Here is a 24,916-nt window from a genome sequence, read left to right as displayed (position 1 = left end):
TCATGTGCTCTTGATCTCTGTTTTAGAATTCAGTGGTTTTGACTCTTTGTGCTGAATTCTGGATAATTTTTTCTAATTTTCCAGTTTACTAATTCTTTATGCAGTTGTGAGTCATTTGCTTTAATTTCAATACTAGTTTTTATTTGTTTCTAGAAGTTCTGTTTGGTTCTTTTTACAAATCTTAGTAGTTTTTACTGATACTCTTTTGTCATAGTCTTAGTTCTCCCTTTATTTCTCCATATATTACAGAATATAAAGTAAGTCTGTTTATGGTCTAGTTTTGATACCCACAGTCTTGATGGGTCTGATTCTGTAGAGTTTTTTGATTCTGTTGACTCTTGCTTACTGTGGCTTATTTCTTTATTTGTACAGTATTTTTTGATTATGAATTCATGTTTCTTGGAACTTTTTTGTTGATTTTTTTGAGGTTTAGTTTGAGGGTATTTTACTCCAGAGAAGATCTTTGTTTCCTTCTTCCAAAGATGTTTAGCCACAGACTTTGTCCTTGTTCCCTGTGGGACATGGATAATTAAAACTCAGGCTTTTAGTCATTAGAAATCAAAAGTGGCCACAGGGAAAATGTTAACTCTAGTATTTGCATATACCCTTGTGGATTTATAGATTCTTTTCTGGCTTCTATAGATTTTCTTTATTCTTTTATTGGGTTACCCATACATTAAAAATACATATTTATATTTAAGACATTACCACAAGTACTCTTTTAGAGAGCCAATGAGGGGATTCTGTTAGTTGTTGAGGATAACAAGGTCTTGGTGGAGGTATAGTAGGGAACTGGGGAGTGGCGAGAATTAAGGATGAGGCTAAGTAGAGACCAGAATTTGGAATGTCTTCCTTATATGCCATGCCAAGGAGTTGAGCTTAATAGTGATGCTGGAGGAGAGCGCTGGAAAGGGAGTGATCAGTTTGACATTTTAGGTTGAGTATTCTGGTTTCATGATGATGAATGTCTAGGAATATCCTGATCAAGGTGCTTTTGGTACAAGTAACATGACCTTTTTAAACAAGCTTTAACTTTTTTTTTTGATTGATTGATTGTGGTAAAATGTACATAAAAATTGCCATCTTAACCATTTTTAATTGGATGGCTCAGTGGCATTAGGTGCATTCACATTGTTGTACAACCATTGCTGTCATCCGTCTCCCAAACTTTGTCATCATCCCATACTAAAACTCTCTGCCCATTATACAGTCTATGAATTTGACTACTCTAGCTACCTCATACAAGTAGAATCATACAATATTTGTCCTTTTCTGTCTGGCTTATTTCACTTATCATAATGTCTTCAAGGTTCTTCTGTGTTGTAGCATGTATCAGAGTTTCATTCCTTTTAATGCTGAATAATAGTCCATTGTATGTAGTAAATACCATATTTTGTTTATCCACTCTTTATTTTGGGTACATTTGGATTGTCTCCACCTTCTAGCCAGTTTACTTTTAGGTCAAAAGGAAACTGATTAGAACTATTTTGGGTTAGCTTGACTAGCCTAAGGTTTATTAGCCTTATAAGGAACTGAAGCCATGAAGAGGAAAGCTTTCAGAATCCAGACTGTCTTCTGTCTCTTTTGAGACCACTTTCTCTTCAGCCAAGCAATTGTTGCTTCACTGTTTACATAGACCTGCATGGTTATCCCAAACTTTGTGAACGGCTCTTGGGAGAATCTAATTTGCCAGCTCTAGTCACTTGGCCATACATCTTCCAAACAACTATGGTGTAGAAGGGGACTTGGGGAGGATTGGGTACAAAGATGTTGGGAACATAGCAGGGTCCACTGTGTTGGAGAGACACCCAAGGGGGTTGCAGTAATCAAACTGGAGATGTTGGTGAGCTGAACCCAAGTAGGGGCAGTAGGAATAGAGAGAAACCAAAAGTTTCATGAGATATCATGAGGTTGCAGGACTTAGTGGGTGGGGGAGAGTGGATGAAAGGGAGAGGGTGAAATTAAGGTAACACTTACGGTTCTGTCTCTAGCAGCTGTTTGGACCACCATGCTTTTTTCTGAGATAGAGAGTAGAGTAGGACATGTGTGCTGGGAAGATGACTCAGCCTTGGACACTGAAGCACTACAGCACAGGGTGAAGGATATAGACCTAGATTAAATCTTGATACTTAGGTGACTTTTGGAAAAATTATCCTGTCAGAGCTTCAATTTCTGTATAAACATGGGAGATAATAAAGCTTCATGGGGTTATTTTAAGCATTAAATAAGATTTGCGTATGTAAATCCCTGAGCACAGTGCCTGGTTACACTAAGTACTTAAATAATAAATTGTAAGTTATAACTGTTAGTAGCGTGAGCAAATTGTCCTAAAGTATCTGCTGGACATCTTAGTGATGATGAACGATGTTAGTAAAGGTGGAAGAAAACCCCAGCGTGCTTCCCCAGAAGGAAGGAAGTGTGTGGGCTTGTCTAAGAGTGAGAATCCTGAAGCATCTGGGTGATGGTATGTTTTGCCCAGCTCTGCTCAGCAGCCTGGATGGAAGAGACTGTGTCCTCTTACAGCCATTTGAGTGTTACCAAGATGTTGTCTATACTGTTCAACAGTTTCTTGTGGAAAATTATCGTCAGGGAGATATTTTTCCTCTTGATCTTTCAGTCTATATTTTCCGTTCCTTATGTTTATTCATTGAAGCAGAGACTGGGGGAGCGGGCTACTTTCGTCTTCCTCACTGAACTTTCTATTGCAGGCAGCTTCTTGTTTCTGTGTCTAGTCCTGGAAGACAGGCGGTTGCACACGTTCCTTGGCTTGTTCAGTTCACAGTGGCTAACAGAAACTCATCATGTGTGGGTCTGCCAGGCCGAGACTGAGTCTTCCGTGGCTCAGACTGTTGACATCTCTGAATGAATTAGAGAATTAGGAGCAGTTTGTAATTCTTCAAACATGAAAGTAGATCTCTTTCCTGTGTTCTGCTCATGGAGCTTTTTCTATCTGGGACCCTGTTTTACAAAGTCTTCCTTGGGCAGTTATAAACCATTTCCCTCCTTATTTTTCCCTGTTGCTTGCCAAGGCCAAAAACTATCATATTTGAATGGAGGTAGAAGATCTCCCAGGAGAAGGGGAGGGTCAAGGGAGGGAATCCAATTTTGCCAGACTTTAGAAAGAATTCCCATGCATTGGGATGTCTGGCAGCCTATTTTTTTCTGGTAGGTACAGCTGTGTTTTAGAATTAAGTTCAGGCAATGGGGATGGATGAAATACTTTCTCCGTCTTCGTGGTTCACTCTCCTGTTGTAATAGTTTGCTTGTCTATTTGCTTATTCATTCATTCATCCTTGGATAGGATTTCAGAAGATGTAGCATGTGGCAGAGAGCACAGTAATGAACTCTTGGTCAGTTGTACTTCTTGGTCAATCCCCACTGATTGTGGAGTTCATGGACATTTGACTCAGACTTTGGCATATGGTTGATAGTTATTGCCAGTTTTTTTCTTGTGTTTCTTTATGTGCATTTTGATGAAAAATTTGGAGGAGGTGAAACAGTCAGCTTTCTTATTTACTCAGGAGTCTGAAGCAAGTCTTCAGACAGGTAACAATATTTGACTAGACTGTTAACAACTTGTTAGCCGCTTGCTTGGCCTGTGCTGGTTTTACACAGGACTCGGCACCATGCTTTGTGCCCACTGGCCTTGTGAGAGGTGGTAGAGAGGCAGGCCAAAAGGCAGCAAATAGATTAGATAGTTCCTTGAATTTGGAGAAACTGCCTTGTTTGGTGTTGTTCTCTAGGGCCTAGAACTGTGCCTGGCTAGTATTTGGCCTTCAAAACATGTTGGTTGAATGAATTAAAAAGTGAGCAAATGAACAAACGACTGAATTTTAGAAGTTTGTTTTTATTTAGGAAGGAAATACTTTTAATGATGCAGTTAGATTGTACTGGAAGTCGAATGATGTCGATTTTTAATGGGCAGTTGAGGAGTGAGTTTTTTTGGAAGATGTATGTAATGGTTCCTGTTGTGTGTTAGATGTATTTAAGTGAGCAAATAGAGATATTTAAAGACCCACACTGAATAATGCTTTATTTTATTTTTTTAAATTCTCCGTTTCTCTGTGCTATAGGGAGATGTAAAGAGGGGTGATCTCACAATTGGTCTACTTCGTTCTTCCTTACGACTTTATTAAATAAATCACCTATTTAAGTAAATCACCTAAGGTATTTGTTTCATGTGAAGAGATGCTTTTGTTAGAGTTGCCTGGGGTCTTTTTCAGGGTGTGTTTTCATTTTAGATTTACAACATTGAACACAGTGGTTAGAAACTAGTATTTTATCGGTAGGTATCAGTGTTATTTAAGCCAAAATCAAAATTATTGTGTGACAGTAGAATTATACTTGTAACTTTTCTAAAACATAAAAATATATAATTGTGTCATTAATTTAGAGGAGTCGGGATAACACTAAAGCCTTTAAATTACATTCTTCGTCAATGAATGAGACCAAAATGGTATAACTTAAAGCGTGGTTTGTTATAAGCTCTCAAAGGCAGCAAGTTTATCTTCTAAACTTATATCTCTTCACACTATTTAACATCCTTCTTTAGAAAAAAAAGAATGGTTTTTGCACGTCCTGCATTAAAAAGAGGGAAGTTTTTGTTTGTTTTAATAAAACCTCTTGAAATTAAGATGGCTTCTGACTAGAATGCATCACATACTAGGTGATCGCACCCATCTACAGAGGAGTAGTTTACAACAAAGCATTATCTGGTCTAAAATGCTAAGAGTGAAGAGATTGAGAAACTCTGGTCTAATGTAATAGGTGATTTCCTCTCCCCTAAATTAGTAGAATCAGTGGAGACTTTTTTATGCTATCCTATTTTTCGAGACAGTAGTGGAAAAAAGCAGTCAGTCTTTATCATTGCCAGGCTACCATTCTTGATTCTGAAAATAATAGGGTAGTTAATTAAAAGGAAAACAAACCCCCCAAATCCAACAACAGCAGCAAAACTACACAAAACTTCCCTGATGATTCTGATAGAGACTTTGAGGGGTGATAATTTACAGAGAAATGGAGGAGAGTAAAATTGTCTGAGGTCTCTTTTACCTTAGTGAGACTGTCAATTTTCAATGATGGAAAAGGGATCTGAGAAGAAAGAAGGTTCTGTTCTAAAATTTTCTTGGGCCAACTTGTGACTTTTCAAAATAACTTTATCGTGTGCTTGAAAAGCAGTTCTGCTAGAGAAAATTAGTAATTCCAGATCATGTAATGCTTCCATGATAGCAGGATTTTATTATTATGGTGACAGCTAAGATTGCAAACGGTTCTTGGTTGTAGGTATCTTGCATGGGAATGAGGAGTAGCTGGCTGTTGAGATTATCAAATGCAACCCGGTGTTGCTGTCCATGGCAAATAAAGCCAAGTGTTAAAAGTCATCAAGTTGAGGCGATAAACTACAACCCCCTCCCCCCATTGCCCTCAGTACTCTTTTAACCTAGAATTTCCTGTATTATATTTAAGGATTTCATGTTTGAATCCTACGTGTCCCATTTCTGAAAAGCTTTTCCTGCCTTTAATTTAATATAAACTAAGAAAAGGATTTAAACTGTAAGAATAGAAAAAAAAAAGTAAAAAACTATAAATTCAAGGAAAAAATTCCCAGCTTCACCCCTGTTGAAGTCTATACTGTGAAGTTCTTCAGAGCTCCTCTGCACTCTTCTAGAACCCTCCCTTGCCTATGCTTTATAATCGTCAATTTGTAGTTTGAGGTCTTCCGACTTTCTAAGTATTTTAGATGTTCTATTTTGGCTGAAAATAATACATGTTTAATGTCTCAGTTTGCTAAAAGCAACTATATAGTCATATAGGGAAGTGGGTTTTATTAAATCATGTACCTTCAATTTTTAATGCCTGTTATATGTGTTCATGATACCACTTTCCAGTTAGGTGACAAGTGAAAAGGTTAGGAGTGATAACTTAGAAGACAGACTCTCTTAAAAATGAGATTGCCACCATTGCTTTGTATTCATCTGGGTTTGTTGTAAAAGCTGCACTAGTGTTCTGAGGGCATCTCTGAGCTACTCCAGATCAGTGGAAATGAAATGGAAATATGAGTCCAAGGAGAAAATAGAACAATGTCAAATTTCCTGCTGTTAGAAAAGAAAGAACTTGCTTGTATATTTTAAAATGGCTGATGGTGGATATTAAAATGCTGTGGTGTTTAGATTACATGAGATAAATTTAAAAGAATGATACAGTTGTTTTATTTCAACATATAAATATAATATGCTAGAAACTACATTCTCTATAATTTTCAGTGTAAAGGTTTAGATGTCAACTTAAAATGTACAAGAGAGCACATGATTTTACAAAATTCTTTTAGGGAGTATGTGAGCACCAAAGTAGGATTAGTGTCTTTGAAACTTTTTTGTCTCCAACCTAAACATGAAACGTGACATTTCATGTCAGGACCTAGTACATGCACCCACAAGCCAAAGTTCATAAACGTTACTTACCACATATGACACTCTCTGATAAACTTTTTGCTTCTCCTTTTCTTTTTTCTCTTCCTCTTTTTTCCCCCCTATTTCGTTCTATTCAAAGATCTGGTCATGATTCACTAAATTGAGTTTATTTCCAGTAAAGGGTTGAGACCTACAGTTTGGAAAACAGCTGTAGATCCAAGATTCAGTTTGTTTTTATTTTCTTTCCTGAGTGGGTTTTTTTTTTTTGGCGAGGGTGGGTTGGATTCTGAGCAAAAATCAGACAGACGGAAATAAAATTTCTATTAATGCTTTAATTCATTGGCCTTCAAACTGTTCTGGGAGTTCATCTGCGACATCAGTTGAAATGTCTTTCCTGGCTCCCCTCTTGCTTATCCTCTTAGATGCCTGTACCTCTCACCCATGATACGAATATCACAAACTTTCAAAGATAAAAAACCCAGATGAATGGAAAAACAGAGGGAGAATATTTGGGTAATCCTAATTGGTAGTCTGAAGGTAATGGATACACTTTAAAAGAGGACAAAATCATCTCCTTCATACAAATAAAAATCTGTCAGAGACTTATTAACTCGTCAGTTAAGGAAGAAATTAGTAATATATTTATTACAACTGGTTCAAAAGAAAACTCAAAGTATCACCACACAATACAGTCAAATAAGGGAATATTGAATTTATTAATTATTGCAAAACTGGTCACTGTCCCTAGGGTAGCATTATTGCATCCTGTGGATAGGGATTATTTGTATGCCTATCAATTTTCTGCAAGTTATCAACTGTCTCTACAGAGTTGTAACATAACCGAGTCAGATAAACAGAGGTGGAGATAACCAGGACAGACGTGCTAGCCGTAATAGCCACTAAATTCCGAAGTCTTTTACAGTTTTTCCTTATTCTGATTAGATTTAGGCTATTAAACTAGGTCTAAAACTTTGACACCTGAAGGCCAAATCCAGTTTGAAGAGGATTTATTCAGTCTGCAGAGTATTTTAAAAAATTTTTGAATTTGTTGCTATCATCTAAAAACTAGGTTTTTACATAATAGTTGGATTTCTAGTTTGTCTTGAAAAATCAGACTTGGTGACACTGGGCCCACATCCCTTCATGGAACAGTGGTTGGAGCTGCCAAAGGTACTTAAAAAAAATTTTTTTTAAATCTTTGTTTTTGTAGAGTTACCATCTGATCCAGCAATCTCAGTCCTGGGCATATATCCAGAAAAGGTGAAAACTCTAATTAAAAAAGATACATGTACCCCAATGTTCATAGCAGCACAATTTATAATAGCCAAGACATGGAAGCAACCTAAGTGAGTGGATAAAGAAGATGTGGTACAATGGAGTATTACTCGGCCATAAAAAAGAATAAAATAATGCCATTTGCAGCAACATGGATGGACTTGGAGATTATCATACTAAAAGAAGTAAGTCAGAAAGAGAAAGCCAAATATCATATAATATTACTTACTTGTGAAATCTAAAAAAATGATACAAATGAACTTATTTACCAAACAGAAACAGACTCACAGACACAGAAAACAGTCATGGTTACCAAAGCGGGTAGGGGAGGGATAAATTAGGAGTTTGGGATACACACTACTATATGTAAAATAGATGGCAATAAGGACCTACTGTATAGCACAGGGAACTATATTCAATAATGGAAAACATTCTGAAAATAATATATATATAAACTGAATCACTTTGCTATACACCTGAAAGTAACACAGCACACAGGAACATACAGTTTTCTTGATTGTAAATCAAGTATACGTCATTAAAATTTTTTAAAATATTTTTTATTGTAAAACAATATATGATATTTGATTTAGGAAAAAGCAAATACTACAAAAGAAACATAAATTAAATATAAACTAGTCATGCTTCCTGGTAACAACAACTATTAGGTTTGGTGTATATTTCTCCATATTTTTTTCCTAAGAATGTACAAAACTTACCTGCACATAGAAAATAGAAATTACCTTTATAATTAGAAAGCCTGCTAGTTTCATTTTGAAAAAGCAAATAAGTTGGAAAAAGTACTAGAAAGGATGAAATAGTATAAAACACATACTTCAGCTAAAATGTTCTCCAAGAGGCCTGGGTGACAGTGAGAGCAGGAGTTCTGGGTCCAAGGCCCATGGTCCCACACACAGGCATCAAAGGGAGGGACCTTCAGACAGAGGCAGCCTTACATCTTCAATTTACATTCCCCAGAGGTTCCTAGATGTATTGGGACCATCTTGGGTGGTGGCCAGGAGTCAGTGGGAAGATGCCCTAACCGTAGCCTCAGCCTTGTCCTAATTTTTTTAGTGATGGTTATTTTTTTTTTTTTACTTTGGTCATAACAGCAAATGCAAATCTGATTCCAGGCTTTCCCAGCTCAAAACCTTTCAAAGCTCTTTCACTGGTTCCTCACAAGCCTTGTTTTGGTGAAGGGCTCCTCCTCGTGGCTCCCTGGGCATCTCCCCCCTCCCTAGAGGTGCCATCTTTAGACCAAGCCTGCACTTTCCTTCTCTCCTGTCTCAGACTGGGCTGGTTTCACTCTTAGTTATCTGCCTGGCATTTGAATTTACCGCCCTGGATTATACTGAAGAGGTCAGTTGTTTCTGCAGTTTTGAAATGTGAAACAATATAGTCGAGTTAACATTTTAGTCCTGGTACGACAGCCAAGTATGTTTTTGAAAAATTTGAAGAAATGGGGGTATACACATCCGTTTGGTGATAATTAAAGGGGTGTATTTTCATAATATAATGTGAGATGTTAGAGATCAGGATCTCAGTCCCTGAACTTCTATATTTTCAGTTTGAAATACCACTGATGTTTATAATTTCAGCTACCACTTACATGCTAACAGCTCCCAAATTCCAACTTATTCCTTTCATTGGAGCACTAGGTCCTATTTTTCCAACTGCATTTCACATATTTCCATTTGGACCAGTCATTGTTTCCCTACATGTAAACTTGTCTGAAGTGGAGTTAATTTTTTTCTTCTCTTAAATTTCCTTTTCCGACTTTCCTTTTCTTATTCTTAATATCACTTTCTTTACTCCCTCAGGCTTGAAACTTCAGCCGTCTTTTAGTAATTCCTTTCCATCAGTATTTTGTAGAGTTGGAAGTCACTAGGTCCTGTTTCACATTTCTGTACACCTCTTCTTTTTCATTCAAACTTCTCCCACCATAGTCCAGTCCCTTTTGCTACAACGTTCTAACTTCATGGCTCCACTCTCTCAATCAGTCTCTCCAGCATTTTATTTTATTTTATTTTATTGAAATATAGTTGGTTTACAGTGTCATGTTAGTTTGAGATATACAGCATGGTGATTCAATTATACATATATATACATATATAATGCATATATATTTTTTCTTTTTGATATTTTTTTTCTATTATAGGTTATTACAAGATATTGAGTATAGTTCCCTGTGCTATACGGTAGGTCCTTGTTGGTTATCTATTTTATATACAGTAGGGTATATATGTTATTCTCAAACTCCTAATTTATCCCTTCCCTCCTTTCCCCCTTGGTAACCATAAGTTTGTTTCCTATGTCTGTGGGTCTCTTTCTGTTTTGTATGTAAGTTCATTTTTATCATTTTTTTTCTGGATTCCACATGTAAGCAATATCATATGATATTTGTCTTTCTCTCTCTGGCTTACTTCACTTAGTATGATAATCACTCGGTCCAACCATGTTGTCTAGCCTATTGTCTTAAATTTAATCTTTCTGAAACACTACTTTCCTCAAGATCCTAGACTAGAAAATAACATTAAATGAATCCTGGTAAGCCACTCTGGATATTCTGACATTTTCTTGACTTAGTAGCCCTTTTAATAATTTGTCTCCTCTTTTGTAGTCTTCATTTCTGTTGCTTACCTCCACGCTTCTAGTGAGGTTACTCTCTCTGCTGTATCCTAAACACTCTCTGTTCATTGTTCCTGGTGATCCTTCTTATAGGAGAGGCCTTCCTTCTCTTCTTGGTTTATATCTGTGCCCATCAGATGAAGTTAAACTCAAGGCTACCTGTTTGTGAAGTGTAACAGGGCTCTTCTCATTCTCATTGAGCCTTCTGGAATGTTTTATACCGTTTAATGCTGTTTTGGGTAATATGATCTTGTCTTTCAATATTAAAACTATCAAAAGTATGGGACCATTGTCTTTTTTGGTATCTCTCGGAAGAAATTAGGAAACTTGTTACCTAAATTTGTATTCCTTTTGTCTAACCGTGCAATTCACAGCCCACCACACAGAAGAAGAGGAGGATTAAACATGGTTCAGGATTTTAGTTTTTCAGCAGTATGGAATTTACATATTTATTGGATTTTGACACAATGTGAAGAAAAAATGTGTGTATGTATATTTTTTCTTATATAGTTAAGTGGCTGCTGTTTATCAGTCCCACATATACATTTCAGTCTATTTGACATATTTATATTGTCAAATAGTCTGTTGAAATTGAAAGAAGGTGATCCAATTGAGAAAACCAGGTTACCTTAATCCTTTTGTCATGGGTAATATCACTTAAAAGGTAAGTCTTAGAATAATAGGAAAAAATAAATATATCACTTGTGCTGCCCTCCTTCAGAGCAGTAGGATCTGTGCTGTGTAGCAATCAGGGTCGCTTTCTGTATGCAGTCTGCGTGCCATTAAAAGTGAAGACACTGTCCTTTTATTTTTCAGTTTTGTGTGAATGGATAGAGAAAGAAGTATCTTGCTTTGTATACAAGACTGCATTTGTAACACACACAAAGTCATTTAAGAGATTTGAGACAATTTTACGAATAATTGTGAACTGCAACATTTTTATAACATCTAGAATATCATGCTAATAATGAATTTTTAGAATAGCTTTATTGGGGTATTATCAACATATGGTGAATTGCACATGTTGAAAGTGTACAATTTGATGAGTTTTGACATGTTTATATACCCTGAAACCATCACTGCAATCAAGATCATGAATATATTTATCACCCTCAAAAGTTTGCTTGTGATCCTTGGTAATTCCTCCCTCCCTGAACCTCCCATTCCCCAGGCAACCACTGATCTGCTTTCTGTCACTATACATTAGTTTGCATTTCCTAGAAGTGTTTTGTGGTCTGGCTTCTTTCACTTAGCTTGATTTTTTTGAGATTCATGCGTGTCATAGCATATCTTAGGCCTTCATGCCTTTTTATTTCTGAATAGTATTATGGATATGCTACAGTTTGTTTGTCCTTTTTATCTGTTGTTGGACATTTGGATTTTTTCCAGTTTGGGGCTATTACCAAAAAAGCTGTATAACGTTTGTGTACAAGTGTGGACATATGCTTTCATTTTTCTTAGGTAAATACTTAGAAGGAGAAGGTCTGGGTCATATGGTAGGTGTATGTTTACATTTTTAAGAAACTGCCACAGTACTATATTATTACACCTACCACAGTGTATAAGATTTCCAGTTGCTCCACATTTTTGTCAACAGTTGGCATGGCAAGCCTTTTAAATTGTTAATATTTTAATAGGTATATAGTGTTATCTCATTGAGATTTTAATTTGCATTTGCCTACTGACTAATGATGTTGAGCATCCTTTCATGTGGCTCTTTGCCATTCACATATCTTTTTTTTTTTTTTGCTTTGGCTGCACTGGGTCTTTGTTGCTGCGTGCGGGCTTTCTCTAGTTGTGGCAAGTGGGGGCTACTCTTCGTTGCGGTGTGCGGGCTTCTCATTGAGGTGGCTTCTCTTGTTGCAGAACACAGGCTCTAGGTGCATGGGCTCAGTAGTTGCAGCACGTGGGCTCTAGAGCATGTGGGCTCAGTAGTTGTGGCTCGCAGGCTCTAGAGCATGGGCTTAGTAGTTGTGGCGCACAGGCTTAGTTGCCCCGCAGCATGTGGGATCTTCCTGGACCAGGGATCGAACCCATGTCCCCTGCATTGACAGGTGGACTCTTAATCACTGGATCACTAGGGAAGACCCACATATCTTCTTTAGGAAAATGTCTGTTAATAGCTTTTGTCCAGTTTTTATTGGTTTGTTTTCTCATGATTGAATTTTAAGAATTCTTTATATGTTCTAGACACATGTCCTGTATCAGATTTGTGATTTGCATGGATTTTCTCCCAATCTGTGTCTTGGGCAGTGAACTCTTCATCCCCCATCCATATAGAAGCAGTTCCAGGATTCCCATGTTTGGGGATTAGGAGGCATTCTGGGTTGGGCCCCAGCTTAGCCAGGCAAGAGTGTTGTTGCTGGCTGATAATGGATTTTTAAGAATAAATTTTGATATTTCGCCCACTTATAAAATGTGAAGTTTGCTTATTGTAGACAGTTTTTAACATACTGAAATCGTACCTAAGGAAATGAGGCTGGAACATGCTTGATAACTCCAGGCAGAAGAAGGCCACTGTCAAGGCCATGTAAGTCAGAAGCATGAGTGCTCATGTCTTCCCATATACTCAGCTGGGGGCAGCAGGACTGTTCCAGGCCTCCTCCACTTTTGGGATGGAGCTCCTAAATTCCTCTTAGGTTTACTCAGGATTGCCTCCAAAATGGGGTAGTTTCAGGTTGCTGTTTGTTCCTGTAAATATAAGTTGAGTGCTACATTTGCAGTGCCTGGTCAGTATCTGGCCTAAGCACTTAATAAATACGCATAAAATATAAATATAAAGTAAGTGAAAGTCTGGAACGTGGATATTGTGGAATTAGCAAATATCTTCAGAACACAGAGCTGAGCAAGGCTTGGGCAAGTAGGGATTTAGAAAGACAGAAATGGAATTAATGAAATGTATTTCACTAATGTTAGGAAATATTAAAGTCCAACACAAATGTCTTGTTAAGGGCTCCTTGTCTTTGGTGCTTTGTTGATGTAAAGCATTCAGTTTTGGTACCAAAAAGACTTGGTTTAAAATTCTAGCTCTGCTGTTTACTAGCCATATACATTTGCATCAATACTTAACCGACTTTACTTCAATTCTTTCACTTACACATTGTGAATAGTTATGTGTACCTGGCGGGATGATTGTAAGATTATAGGAAATAGAGTCTACAAGGCATTTAGGTACAGTGCGTGACACATTGTAGGAGCTCAGCAAATGTTAGTGGGGTTTTAGTTACCCCCGTTCTCTTTCCCAGTTCTAGTCTTAGGTGGGGAAAGGAAATCTGGCTGCTGGAGTGGTGACCTAACCACTTTCTTGCTGTGGGAGGATCTTAGAATGCAGCTTTCTTGCTGTGGGAGGATCTTAGAATGGTATTGCCAGTCCCGCTGGGATAAATTTTTATACCACCTTGTGTGTGTTTTCAGTGGTACAAAAAATATCACGGTATAAAGATAATTTGATTACAGATTTTAGTGTCTCAGGACATAGTCTTTTCATGCATGGAGTGATTACTGTAAAGCTATATGTATGGTTAGACTTACTTAGGTACCTAGTGGAATGAATCATGAATGTCAGCAGCAGTATAGATGGTGCAAGGGAATCCCAAGACTTGTATTGTAAAATTGGCACAGCGTTCCCATGGAAACACATCTGAGGTGACTATTGTAGAGGAAGGAGTTAAGGCAATGGTCAGGTTGGCAGAATAACAGGCGCGAGGGTGACTGGTAGTTTCATAACCATTTTAGAGAAGTTACCAACGGATGTTTGTAGCAAACTAGTCTTCGCTGCCACTCTGAGTTCTTTTATACTGTCTCTACTACCTTTTTCCTATTCCTGACCTGTTTCTTCTGTGCGTGGATGTTTCTTGACTCTTGGAACCTAAGTTCTCTCTCCTTCTCGGATATGTTTGGAATTTTATAATGTTCTAAAGTGACAAACTGTAATATTATGCATTGCCACATAAGTCATACTGTTGGCAACCTGCTGCAGCCTATTTAAGACTGTATATTCTTTACGTTTGATTTTTTTTTAGGTCATGAAAAACTTAAATGCTTCACTTAATTATTTGAATCATAAGTTCGCTACAAAGTACTTGCATTCCAAAGGGATTCTGGCACTACAGCTGAGTTTGGTCTGGCTTTTATAACAACGTATCTAAACGTTGCGGGCTTGAGAATGACATCAGAACCGCTTTTGTGATTTCTGTGTTTGTTCCATTTCTGTCTTGTGGCCAGACATGAAAAGGTATTGGAAATTTGAGTCCTTCTATTAAAGGCTTTTCTTTTATATGTTAGAAAGGAGCCACTTTTTAAAGGGCCTCTCTCTGTGGCCACAAAGCTCCTTGTTCTAGCACTCTAATGGCATGTGACACAGTGAACCAAGCAAGCAACATGGCCACACCTACCTCCAAGGAGGGTAGAAAACTGCAGTTCTTACATGTCTCCTGATATAAGGTGGAGAGCCAGTGAATGGCCCTAATGATTCCGTGGTCACTATATACTCAGTTCTCTCTCCCTGAGGTAGACAGAGTGACTCACCCCTCCCCAAGGGCGATAACCCAAATGGCCCCATTCAGTCATAGCATCGTGCTCTAAGTTCAGTATTTCTTCATCAGGTCCAGATGTGGCACCTCTTGTTGTAGAGACTTCATGAACTAAAAAGACCAGCAGTCTGTCCCTTCTGTCCCCTCTGGTAACTGGGAAAAATAACTGCCCAAACCACTGTCATCCAGAAAGGGGAGGAATGGGAGATACACAGCAGTCACCGAGTGGTAGCAATTCTGGAATCTCACTGAGCAGGCATTTTGGGGGATCCCCGCCTTGGATTGGAGAATGTTCATTAATTATGCCCAGATTCTGCTTCTCAGGAGAGCCCCACCCCCAGTCCCATGTTCTCCAGGCACTCCACCCAAAGTGTCTTCCTTTTCCAGTAACTTCCTTGGCTACCACTGAAGTAGGCACTGGAGAATAGACCCTCCTTGGGGGCTGAGCAGTTTTCTCTGGCAGCTTCCTGTCTGCAGCATTGTTGTAAACTTCCAATAGTCAAAGTCCTCCTTTAATTCAGACTTGTAGTTGTTTTGGCAGCACAACTCTCCAAAAATTTTGTTGGCTTCTTATCTATTTGATTATAATCAGCTTCATGTATCTGTAGCCAGACCTACAATTTTTGCTAGCTGTAACTCTTAGATTTGCTACATTTCTCATCTCTTTCACCCTTAAATGTGCCCCCCCCCTTCATTTATTTGAAGGTATCTTTTCTCTACGAGGCTTCAGTTGGACACTGATCCCCTTCGTCTCTTTTTCCTGACCCATTGTAGCCTAAGAATTTACGGAGTGCCACATTCATCCAGGCTGAGGCTTTAGTATCAGGTGTGATGGCTATATCCTTGATTTGATCCTTACCCAGATTGAATTTTAATCATCTGTTGTTCCTTCAAAGGCTTTCTCTGTTTTAGTTTTAACTGTTTGGGGTTGAGAAGTTAGTTGCTTCTTCCAGTCTTTTAAGTCTTTGAGTTTGAACTTTATTGTCTTACATTCCTGCTTATAAACCAACCAGTTCTTTTCTGATCTCATTTCTTTCTTGCATGGGTTTCTCTTTATCTTAGTTATTTTTTTCATCTCATTCCTTGTCTTTTCATCTTTTCCTTTTGCTTTTCCATCTAACCTTGTTTTTTTGTTTTTGTTTTTGTTTTTACCAGTTTCATACAGGTCATGTCTCCTTGTACTCTCTTGAGGGTGCCAGACTATTTCCAGACTTTTCTTTTGGCTCCATCACTATATCCAGTAAGCTCAACCTTTGAGGATTTCAGAGATGATTCCTTTTCCTTTACTGAAATATTTTCTTTTTCACATGGCTTGTGTTTTTCTTCTCCATTTTTTTTTCTTTTAAAAAGTGAAACCTGCTAGATGTGTTTTCTGTCAACAAATTGGCTCTTTTACCATCCACTCCGATCTACAACTCAGGGCAGGTTGACCTACACAAATCCTGGTGCAATTCTCAGTTTCTAGAAGTATCTTGCTCAGATAAAATATTTACTTACCCTCCCTGCTTGATTTTCTGGTGGGTGGAATATATGAAACTGAAATGTGGGGCACTTGTTGCCACCAGGAACTTTTCTTTGCTGTCTCTCTTTTTTTTTTTTGCGGTACGCGGGCCTGTCACCGTTGTGGCCTCTCCCGTTGCAGAGCACAGGCTCCGGACGCGTAGGCTCAGCGGCCATGGCTCACGGGCCCAGCCGCTCCGCGGCATGTGGGATCTTCCCGGACCGGGGCACGAACCCGTGTCCCCTGCATCGGGACTCTCAACCACTGCGCCACCAGGGAAGCCCTCTTTGCTATCTCTTATATTGCTTTACTTACAGCAACTCAGAACGTGATATGTCCTCCCAAGTTTCCTTCAACTTCCTTCCCAGTTGTTTTCTAAGAGTTGTTGCCCTGCCTGAGTGTACAAAGCTGAATGTACAAAGATGGGAGGACACAGAGGAGAGAGGGTGTGTATGTGTGTGTGTGTTGGGGGTAGTGCACAATAATCTCACCAACACAGATACTTGCACTGATGGGAATTTACATTTGGCTACAATTTTACAATGAATACAGTCCTTGAGTGTCTGAATCAGATAACCAACTCTAGAGGGCGTTTGTAGTGCCTTCTTTTCTTTTTTCAGGTGGCCTTAATTTCATGAGGCTTAAGGTAGTTATGGCATGACAAGAAACCTGGACCGGGTTTGGTTTTTTTTTCCCCCTTTCCATGGTCCAGTGTCCAATTTATGGCTAGTGAGATCCTTCCAGATTCTGGTGTTATCTGTTGACTTTAGTTTTACTTGTAGAGATTTCTTGGGTTATTTCCTGCATGTTCAGAAATTGAGAGGATGAACACAGTATTTCAAACTGGAAGTCCATGCTTCTTAATTTCTGGTTTTGTCTTCTGACACCTAGAGAGGGCTTGTGTTCTTCAGTTTGGGAATAGAATTCCTAAAAGTAATTATTGTGATATCTTTATATTTGGCTTTTAAAATTTATTTGGCTGCATTGAGTCTCAGTTGCAGCAACGTGAGATCTTTCAATGCAGCGAGGGCTCTTTGTTCTCTCCAATTGTGATGCGCAGGCTCCAGAGCACATGGACTCAGTAGTTGCAGCACGCAGGCCCTCTAGCTGTTGGTGCACGGACTCTAGAGCATGTGAGCTCAGTAGTTGCAGTGTACAGGCTTAATTGCCCTGCAGCATGTGGGATCTTAGTTCCCTGACTAGGGATCGAACCCATGTCCCCTGCATTGGAGGGCGGATTCTTAACCACTGGACCACCAGGGAAGTCCCTGTATTTGGCTTTTTACTAAGAAGGGTAAGAGTTTTATGGTTTCATCTGAATTTGTTATTATATAGTGTTTCTATTTCAGGTAACAGAGGAAGCAGCAATGTTTCACTTCTTCAGAAAGCCCCCGGAATCTAAAAAGCCCTTGGTACCAGAGAGAGAAGCAGATGGATTTGTCCTTTTAGGTGAGTCTTTTTAGGAAACAATATCATAATTAGATGAATTATTTTTCCTTTAAAAGATTACTTGAAAAGTATATGATTGATTTTTAAACATTTTCCTATTAATTCCAGGGTTAGTTTATGTATATGAAATCTATAAAAATATAGGTCATCAATCACTTAAAAAATTGTCATCAAGTCAGACTCTTCTTATACAGTACGTTGGTTTGGATGTGTCCTTCAAATTCAATTTGTAAAATCATCCTATTTTTTCTATCCAATAAGCTAGTCAACCTTTTTAATTATGAAAAAGCAGAAGTCTTGATGAATCCTTGATAAATTCAATTTCTGTTTTATAAATGGCACCAAGCCTTGCTTCTTAAATTAGCATCAAAAATTAAATCAGGCATCCAATAAATAGTTGCTGAACGAGGTACATTTATTTCTTTTATTGAAGTATAGTTTACAATATTGTAATAACTTTCAGGTGTACAGCATGGTGATTCAATATTTTTGTAGCCTATACTCCATTCAAAGTTATTACAAGATAATGGCTATAATTCCCTGTGCTGTACAGTATGTCCTTATTGCTTATCTTTTTTATATATAGTAGTTTGTATCTCTTAATCCCATACCCCTAATTTGCCTCTTCCCTTCTCTCTCATTTTTGGTAACCACTAGTTTGTTTTCAGTATCTGTGAGTCTGTTTCTGTTTTGCATATACATTCATTTGTATTACTTTTTAGATTCCACATGTAAGTGATGTACAGTATTTGTTTTTCTCTGTCTGCCTTATTTCACTAAGCATAATATTTACTCTCCAGGTCCATATATGTTGCAAATAGCAGAATTTCATTCTTTTTTATGGCTGAGTAATAGTCCTTTGTGTGTGTGTGTGTGTGTGTGTGTGTGTATGTATATATATATGTGTGTGTGTATTTATATACTTCATGTTCTTAGTCCAGTCGTCTGTTAATGGGCACTTGGGTTATTTCTGTGTCTTGGCTATTTAAATAGTGCTGCTATGAGCTTTGGGGTGCATGTATCTTTTTGAATTAGTGTTTTCATTTTTTTCTGTATATATAACCAGGAGTGGGATTGCTGGATCATATGATAGTTCTATTTCCATAGTGGCTACACCAATTTACATTCCCAGCAACAGTGTTGAAGTACACTTTTAAATCTAAACATGTTAAATAGTGTCTCCTAAATGTTAAGACTAGTTTATCTTCTATTATAAAATTAATACCTGCTAGTTATTAAAATTTTAGTGGGGCTTCCCTGGTGGCACAGTGGTTGAGAGTCCGCCTGCCGATGTAGGGGACACGGGTTCGTGCCCCGGTCCGGGAGGATCCCACACGCCGTGGAGCGGCTGGGCCCGTGAGCCATGGCCGCTGAGCCTGCGCGTCCGGAGCCTGTGCTCCGCAACGGGAGAGGCCACAACAGTGAGAGGCCCGCGTACCACACACACAAAAAAAGATTTTAGTGGCTTTAAAAAATATTTCTTTCAACCAAATACTATGCTCTTCCCAAGGGGAATTCTGAAAAATAACATTTCCTTCATGTCATTGTGTCTTTCCCCCAAGGAAGAGATTTGCAGTCTTTAGATAGTTCTTCCCAGCAGTTCTCTACCAACAGGGTGGTGAGGAGGAACCAAAGCCCAGTGTCCCCTTGTGAAACGCATCCTCTTCTACTCTGGATTTCCTCCTGCCAACTTCAGCTCCTTCTCTGAGAGGATTTGCATGAACTCATAGAGTGTTTGCTTCTGGCGATGCTTCTCAGGTGTCTCCCTTTCCAGATTCTGGTTTCCTATCTCTTCTGTCTTTATCTTGGCCCAGTCATCCCAGAGTCCCTTGGCATTGGCAGATGGTCTGCGTGTCTTGAGGAGTAGAAGATGGCTCCTTGGGTTTATGGGTAATCCTGAACCTTCAGCTTAGGCCCTCTCGGCCTCTGACCCCACACATTCAGAAGGGTGGGTGGGTGGGTCTCTGCCTCTTGAGCCCTTCCCTTTAGGATCTGGTCTCTCACAGTAAGGATGCAAGGATTTTACCCCTCTGGCCCTCTTCTGTTTCTTGGCCTTAATCTCTGGGAGACCGGAAGAGAGTTTTTCTCATGGCTGAATGTTACCGTAGAATATCCCATCTTTTCCACAGTCAAATTCTGGCAGGCCTGTGTGTTTTTCTGTATCTGCTTCCTGTGGCCTGGGACAGGGGCAGTAACTAGAGTGGTCAGAGTTACTTTCTCTCTGACCAGATCCCCTACGTCTGAGGTAAAGTAGTGGGGCATAGTCGGACCAGGGTTGGTGGTTTTTCTGGGGAGCCTCCTGACTGGGATAAAGTGGGGTGCCATGGGCACAACTGCTTCTCTGGCCCTTCTTACAGTGTCAGGAAATTGTGCCTTGCCTTCTAAGTCAGAACTGGCTCTGTCAACCCCAACTTCTGTTTCAAACGCTGCCAGTGTTGCTTCCCTTTTACCTGCTAAATTAGCCCCACTAACAGAAAAACTTCAGGGATGCCTCTAGTCTCCTGTATAGTTTCTGCCTCCTCAGGAGTTTCACAATAAATTCTTTCAGAAATTTGCTTCAGCAAAGCCTGGTTTTCCAAACTCTTTTCTGTATTCTTCATTTTAGAACACCTCTGTAATCTCAACACATGTGCAGAGAACTGTGCTCTTTTCTGTTGTTTCATGATTAGAAATCCACCTTATTCTCTCTGTTATCAAATAGGCATTCAAAGGCTGTGAGTCTAGTGCACTGACATGTCTGAGAGCACATACAGCTTCTACAGCTGGACTTCGTGAACTCTCGATACGTCTTCTTCACCTCTCTGGCTCTGTGGCCTGCCACTTTGCAGCATTACAGAGACAACTTTTAACCACAACTGAAAAAACCCCTGGTGCTGCTCTCTCTAAAATCTCCTTCAATGTCTGGTAGCTTGTAACATGAGGATGTTTCACTGCCTGTCTTATAACTACCCCAACAGGGGCCCCGTTTCCATGGTATTCTGCCTTAGCCTGTGAAGCTTCTGTTACGGACCTTTCCTTCCTAGGAAAGACTCGTTTAAGAAGTGGTCTTTAACTGAGCCTCAGAAGACAGAAATGTCCAAATTTGCTAATGCTTGAGGGAATTTCTAGCAATTAATTACTCATATGCTTTCATGTCCCAGCTGCTCCATCTGATATATCTAAGCTATAATGGTGCATTTTCCCAAAAGCTCACATGCCGTATTTTGAGGGGGTTTTCCTAGGGCCATCTTCGACTAAGCGGGATTGGTGTTGACTCCTGTACCATAGTCTTGTGGTTGGGAAATCATGGTGAGGCATCACTTACCTCCCAGTCCCAGGATTGTGATTTAATTTCAGGTGCCGCTGGTAGAACACCCTCATTCAGATGATCCAAGCAAGAGCAGACTCGCAAATGTTGGCTGAAGGCTTCTGGTCCTTCAGCTGCCATGTCTGCTGATGCTTGTCTCTGGTTAGTGTTATTTTTTCCCAGGTGCAAAGCTCCACTGCCCTCTACCATTTCCCATGAAAAATCCTTGTGTACCTACTGTTCTGATCTTAGTTACTCTCTTGAAGTTTTGATGCTGTCAGTCAGCATCATGTCTGGGTTCTCACTTCCTCTGTTCTTCTTTTTTCATCAGTAACACCATCTCCCTTTTTTCTCAGGAGCACCGCAGAGACTCTACAGTGAGTTGCAGGTAGAATGCTGACTTGAGCCAGACCCCTTGGGTTTATATCCTGGCTCTACAATTTACTGGAGTTTCCCTTGTAAGGGAGGCAAAACTTTACCTCTTGCCTCTTAGGGTCTCTGGCTGGGCCTGAGAATTAAATAGACGTAGGACAGATGAACAGAAGAAAAGCATAAGGATTTTTACATGTACATGGGGGCCCCCACAGGAGAATGAAGACCTAAAGAGGTGGCCAAACCTAGGTTCTCATATACCAGGTTGAGCAAAGAGGCAGTTGTGGAAAAGTAACTAAAATATGTGGGGATACTAAAGGAAGATGAGGGTTATTTTAACAGGCTCTGATTTTGTGGAGTTCTCTTGCCCCTGACTCTCCATCTCTGGTGGTAAGAAAGTTTCTTTCTTCCTGGCATTTTCCATAGGTTTCTTTTCTTTTCTTTTTTTTTATCTCCTGCTTTCAGGAAGAAAAGGGGAGGTCAGAGTGCCCTTCCTGCATCTGCTATTTTTCAAGTGCCTTTGGCTCAAAATAATTCTTATGCCAAAGTGGCATTTTGGGTTGGTATATCTGATACCCTTCATCATTTGGGGAAGTTACAAAACCTCCTGGGTGTCATTTAACTTATCTAGAAAATGAGCATGATAACAGTACCAACCCAATAGGGTTACTGAGGTGATTAAATGAGTTAATGTGTGTAATGTGCTAAGAACAACCATGTGAGTGAAGTGGTGGTGTTATCTCCACATACAGGGGAGGACTAAAAAGCTAGAGCTAGTTCCTCTAGCTTACATAGAGCAGATCTGGAGTGAGCCCAGGCATTCTGACTTCAGAGCCTGTCCTCTTAACCACTAAGGTATCCATCGTTTTTTTTTTTAAAATAAATTTATTTATTTTTTGTCTGCATTCGGTCTTTGTTGCTGCGGGCGGACTTTCTCTAGTTGCAGCGAGTGGGGACTACTCTTTGTTGCGGTGCGCGGGCTTCTCATTGCGGTGGCTTCTCTTGTTGCGGAGCACGGGGCTCTAGGCGCACGGTCTTCAGTAGTTGTGGCGCACGGGCTCAGTAATTGTGGCTCGCGGGTTCTAGAGCACAGACTCAGTAGTCATGCGCACATGTTCAGTAGTCATGCGCACAGGCTTAGTTGCTTCGCGACCTGTGGGATCTTCCTGGCCCCGGGCTCAAACCTGTGTTCCCTGCATTGGCAGGCGGATTCTTAACCACTGCGCCACCAGGAAAGCCCTCCATCACTTAAAAAAAAAAGGTCATATTATCATTTTAAAATTTAAGACGTTAGTGACATTTTAAGCTCCTTTAAAAAAATTTAAATTGTGTTCATTAATTTTTAAAAGACAAAGTGCTGTGCTTTTTTGTTTATTTATTTATTTTTAATAAAAGAGGGTTGGTTGTATTATTATTCATAAAGTTTGGCTTTAATTTTGGCTGCCCCAAACTTTTCACTATTTAATATTTTAAATATTTAAAACTATTGCATAAAACTCTAATCTCCTTAATGAAGTTGAGGTTGGAAGATGGTATATAGTCAGCCCTCTATATCAACAGATTCTGCATCTGTGGATTCAACGAACTTCAGATTGAAAATATTGAAAGAAAAAAAACCCCAGAATGTTCCACAAAAAGCAAAACTTGAATTTGCTATATGCCTAGCAACTATTTACATAGCATTTACATTGTATTAGGTATGATAAGTAATCTAGAAATGACTTAAAGTATACAGGAGGATATGCATAGGTTACATGCACATATATGCCGTTTTATAAAAGGGACTTGAGCTGCTGCAGATTTTAGTATAGGGGTACTACAGAAACCTAAGGACAACTATACATTGTTTAATTAGTAAAATATCCTTCAGCAGTTAAGGCCTTAACTGAACTGACTGATAAAAGTCAGGATAAATTATTAGGAATATAGTTAATTATCTTAAAAAACATGATGGCAACCTCTTTTTTTTTAGAAACTGATTTGTTCTAAGTTGCTTTTTTTATCATATGGTTCTATATTGACATATATAGTATCTGCTTAGTCTCAGAGCATACTGTGTAAAATATTTTGAAAAGTACCAAGTAGGTCAAATGGTAGATATGAAACACTTTTATTAACATGACCCCATACTTTGACAGGTGTGTTTTGGTTATCATGTATCCACATAGCTTTCTTTGTTCTTATGTACAATAGATACATTGCAGGAAAATAAGTGTATATAAGTGTTTTTGTGTGTTTATTAACTTCTAAATGATACAACTAAGTAAAGACTTAGATTATATTTATACCAAAAACTTCTTATCAATATGGATTCTATAGAATTTGTTAGATTATCATCTTACTTGGCCTTTATAATGTATTTCTAAAAAGGTTAAATTATGTTGTTAAAAGTATAAATCATTTTTCCCACCTTGAGCATACCTCTTCCCCTAGGCAAGCCTTCCTGCTTAACACAAATAAGTTTTAGGTCACAGTTATTAGATGGCATTGCTGAGTTGCTGAAGTCAACACCCCATGACTTGAAATTGAGGGTCCAGGCAGAGCCTGGACACTTTTATTGATAATAGGAATATCTGGGCTGCTTGTACACATTTAGCTCACTTATGGACAGAAAGCTTTTTCCCCGTAAAGGTTTGCAAAGCTTTTAGCCTTTGTAAAATGTCGAACATGCTGAATAATAATAAGGAAAAAAAAAAAGCCTTGTAGAAAAACATCCTTTCCCTGGTAACTAGTTTCTAGTCTCATAAGAAGGTACTATTCTTTCATTCAGTAATGAAGTTGTAGTAATCCTCTAGGGTACTCATTTTACACAAAAACAAATTGCAGTTTTCATTTGCATCACTGGGTGGCGATTTTTCTTAGTCTTACACTACTGTTTAAAACCCCAGAAAGGCTGGTACTATTTGTAATTACCAGGGTTTTCTTCTGTTATGACATGTTTAATTGTACTTTTAAGACATTATCTTTAGGTTGATTACAAATTTCCTACTGTAGTATGCAACCTCATAGTTATTTTAAATTAGGAAAAAGGGTATCTGTTGCCTAGATGTTGGTATATAACTTTCCAAAACTAAGAGAAAGGCATGAACTAGCTTATTATATTACAGCAAAAAAAAAAAGAAAGAAGGAAAAAAAGGAAAAATAACAGCGACAGGAAAAACCCATGGAAAATAAAATGAAAAAGAATAATTTGGATTACTGTTGTGTGTTCACTAACATTGGTGACCAGATACTGAATATAACTCTGGAGCACGCAGAATGAAATTGGACAAACACTATTATATAGATTAAAGGAATGGGGTTATAGTACAGCTGAAATTTATTGTGTTTTTCAGAATATGCACTTGCTTCTTAAAGTAGGGCATAAGAACTTCTAGTTTCCATTAAGCTAATTATTTTGTAAAACTGATTGACTTTAGAATCAGAATTTAGTAATTCACAGTGGCTTGGATTTCATCTTTTA

General features: G+C 38.7%; 1 protein-coding gene across 4 annotated transcripts in view; it reads left to right on the top strand.

Moving 5' to 3' along the window:
- UMAD1 (UBAP1-MVB12-associated (UMA) domain containing 1) overlaps window positions 1-24,916 on the top strand; it is a 242,159-nt gene that overhangs the window by 6,452 nt on the left and 210,791 nt on the right. For 2 of the 4 annotated variants that reach the window (XM_029233183.1, XM_029233186.1), the window contains exon 2: window positions 17,696-17,795. In XM_029233183.1, the coding sequence (XP_029089016.1) occupies window positions 17,714-17,795 (82 nt within the window). In that variant the 5' untranslated portion in view covers window positions 17,696-17,713. Of the gene's footprint in view, window positions 1-7,696; window positions 7,757-7,865; window positions 7,871-9,843; window positions 9,884-17,695; window positions 17,796-24,916 lie in introns of those variants that run through there. The other 2 variants (XM_029233184.1, XM_029233185.1) reach the window with 2 other exon arrangements.

Source organism: Monodon monoceros, unplaced genomic scaffold (assembly GCF_005190385.1).
Source record: "Monodon monoceros isolate NGI ecotype Baffin Bay Population unplaced genomic scaffold, NGI_Narwhal_1 Super_Scaffold_2, whole genome shotgun sequence".
In the NCBI taxonomy this organism is placed as follows: domain Eukaryota; kingdom Metazoa; phylum Chordata; class Mammalia; order Artiodactyla; family Monodontidae; genus Monodon; species Monodon monoceros.
The sequence above is the reverse complement of the archived record's forward strand: the minus strand, read 5'-3'. Positions and strand labels throughout refer to the sequence as shown.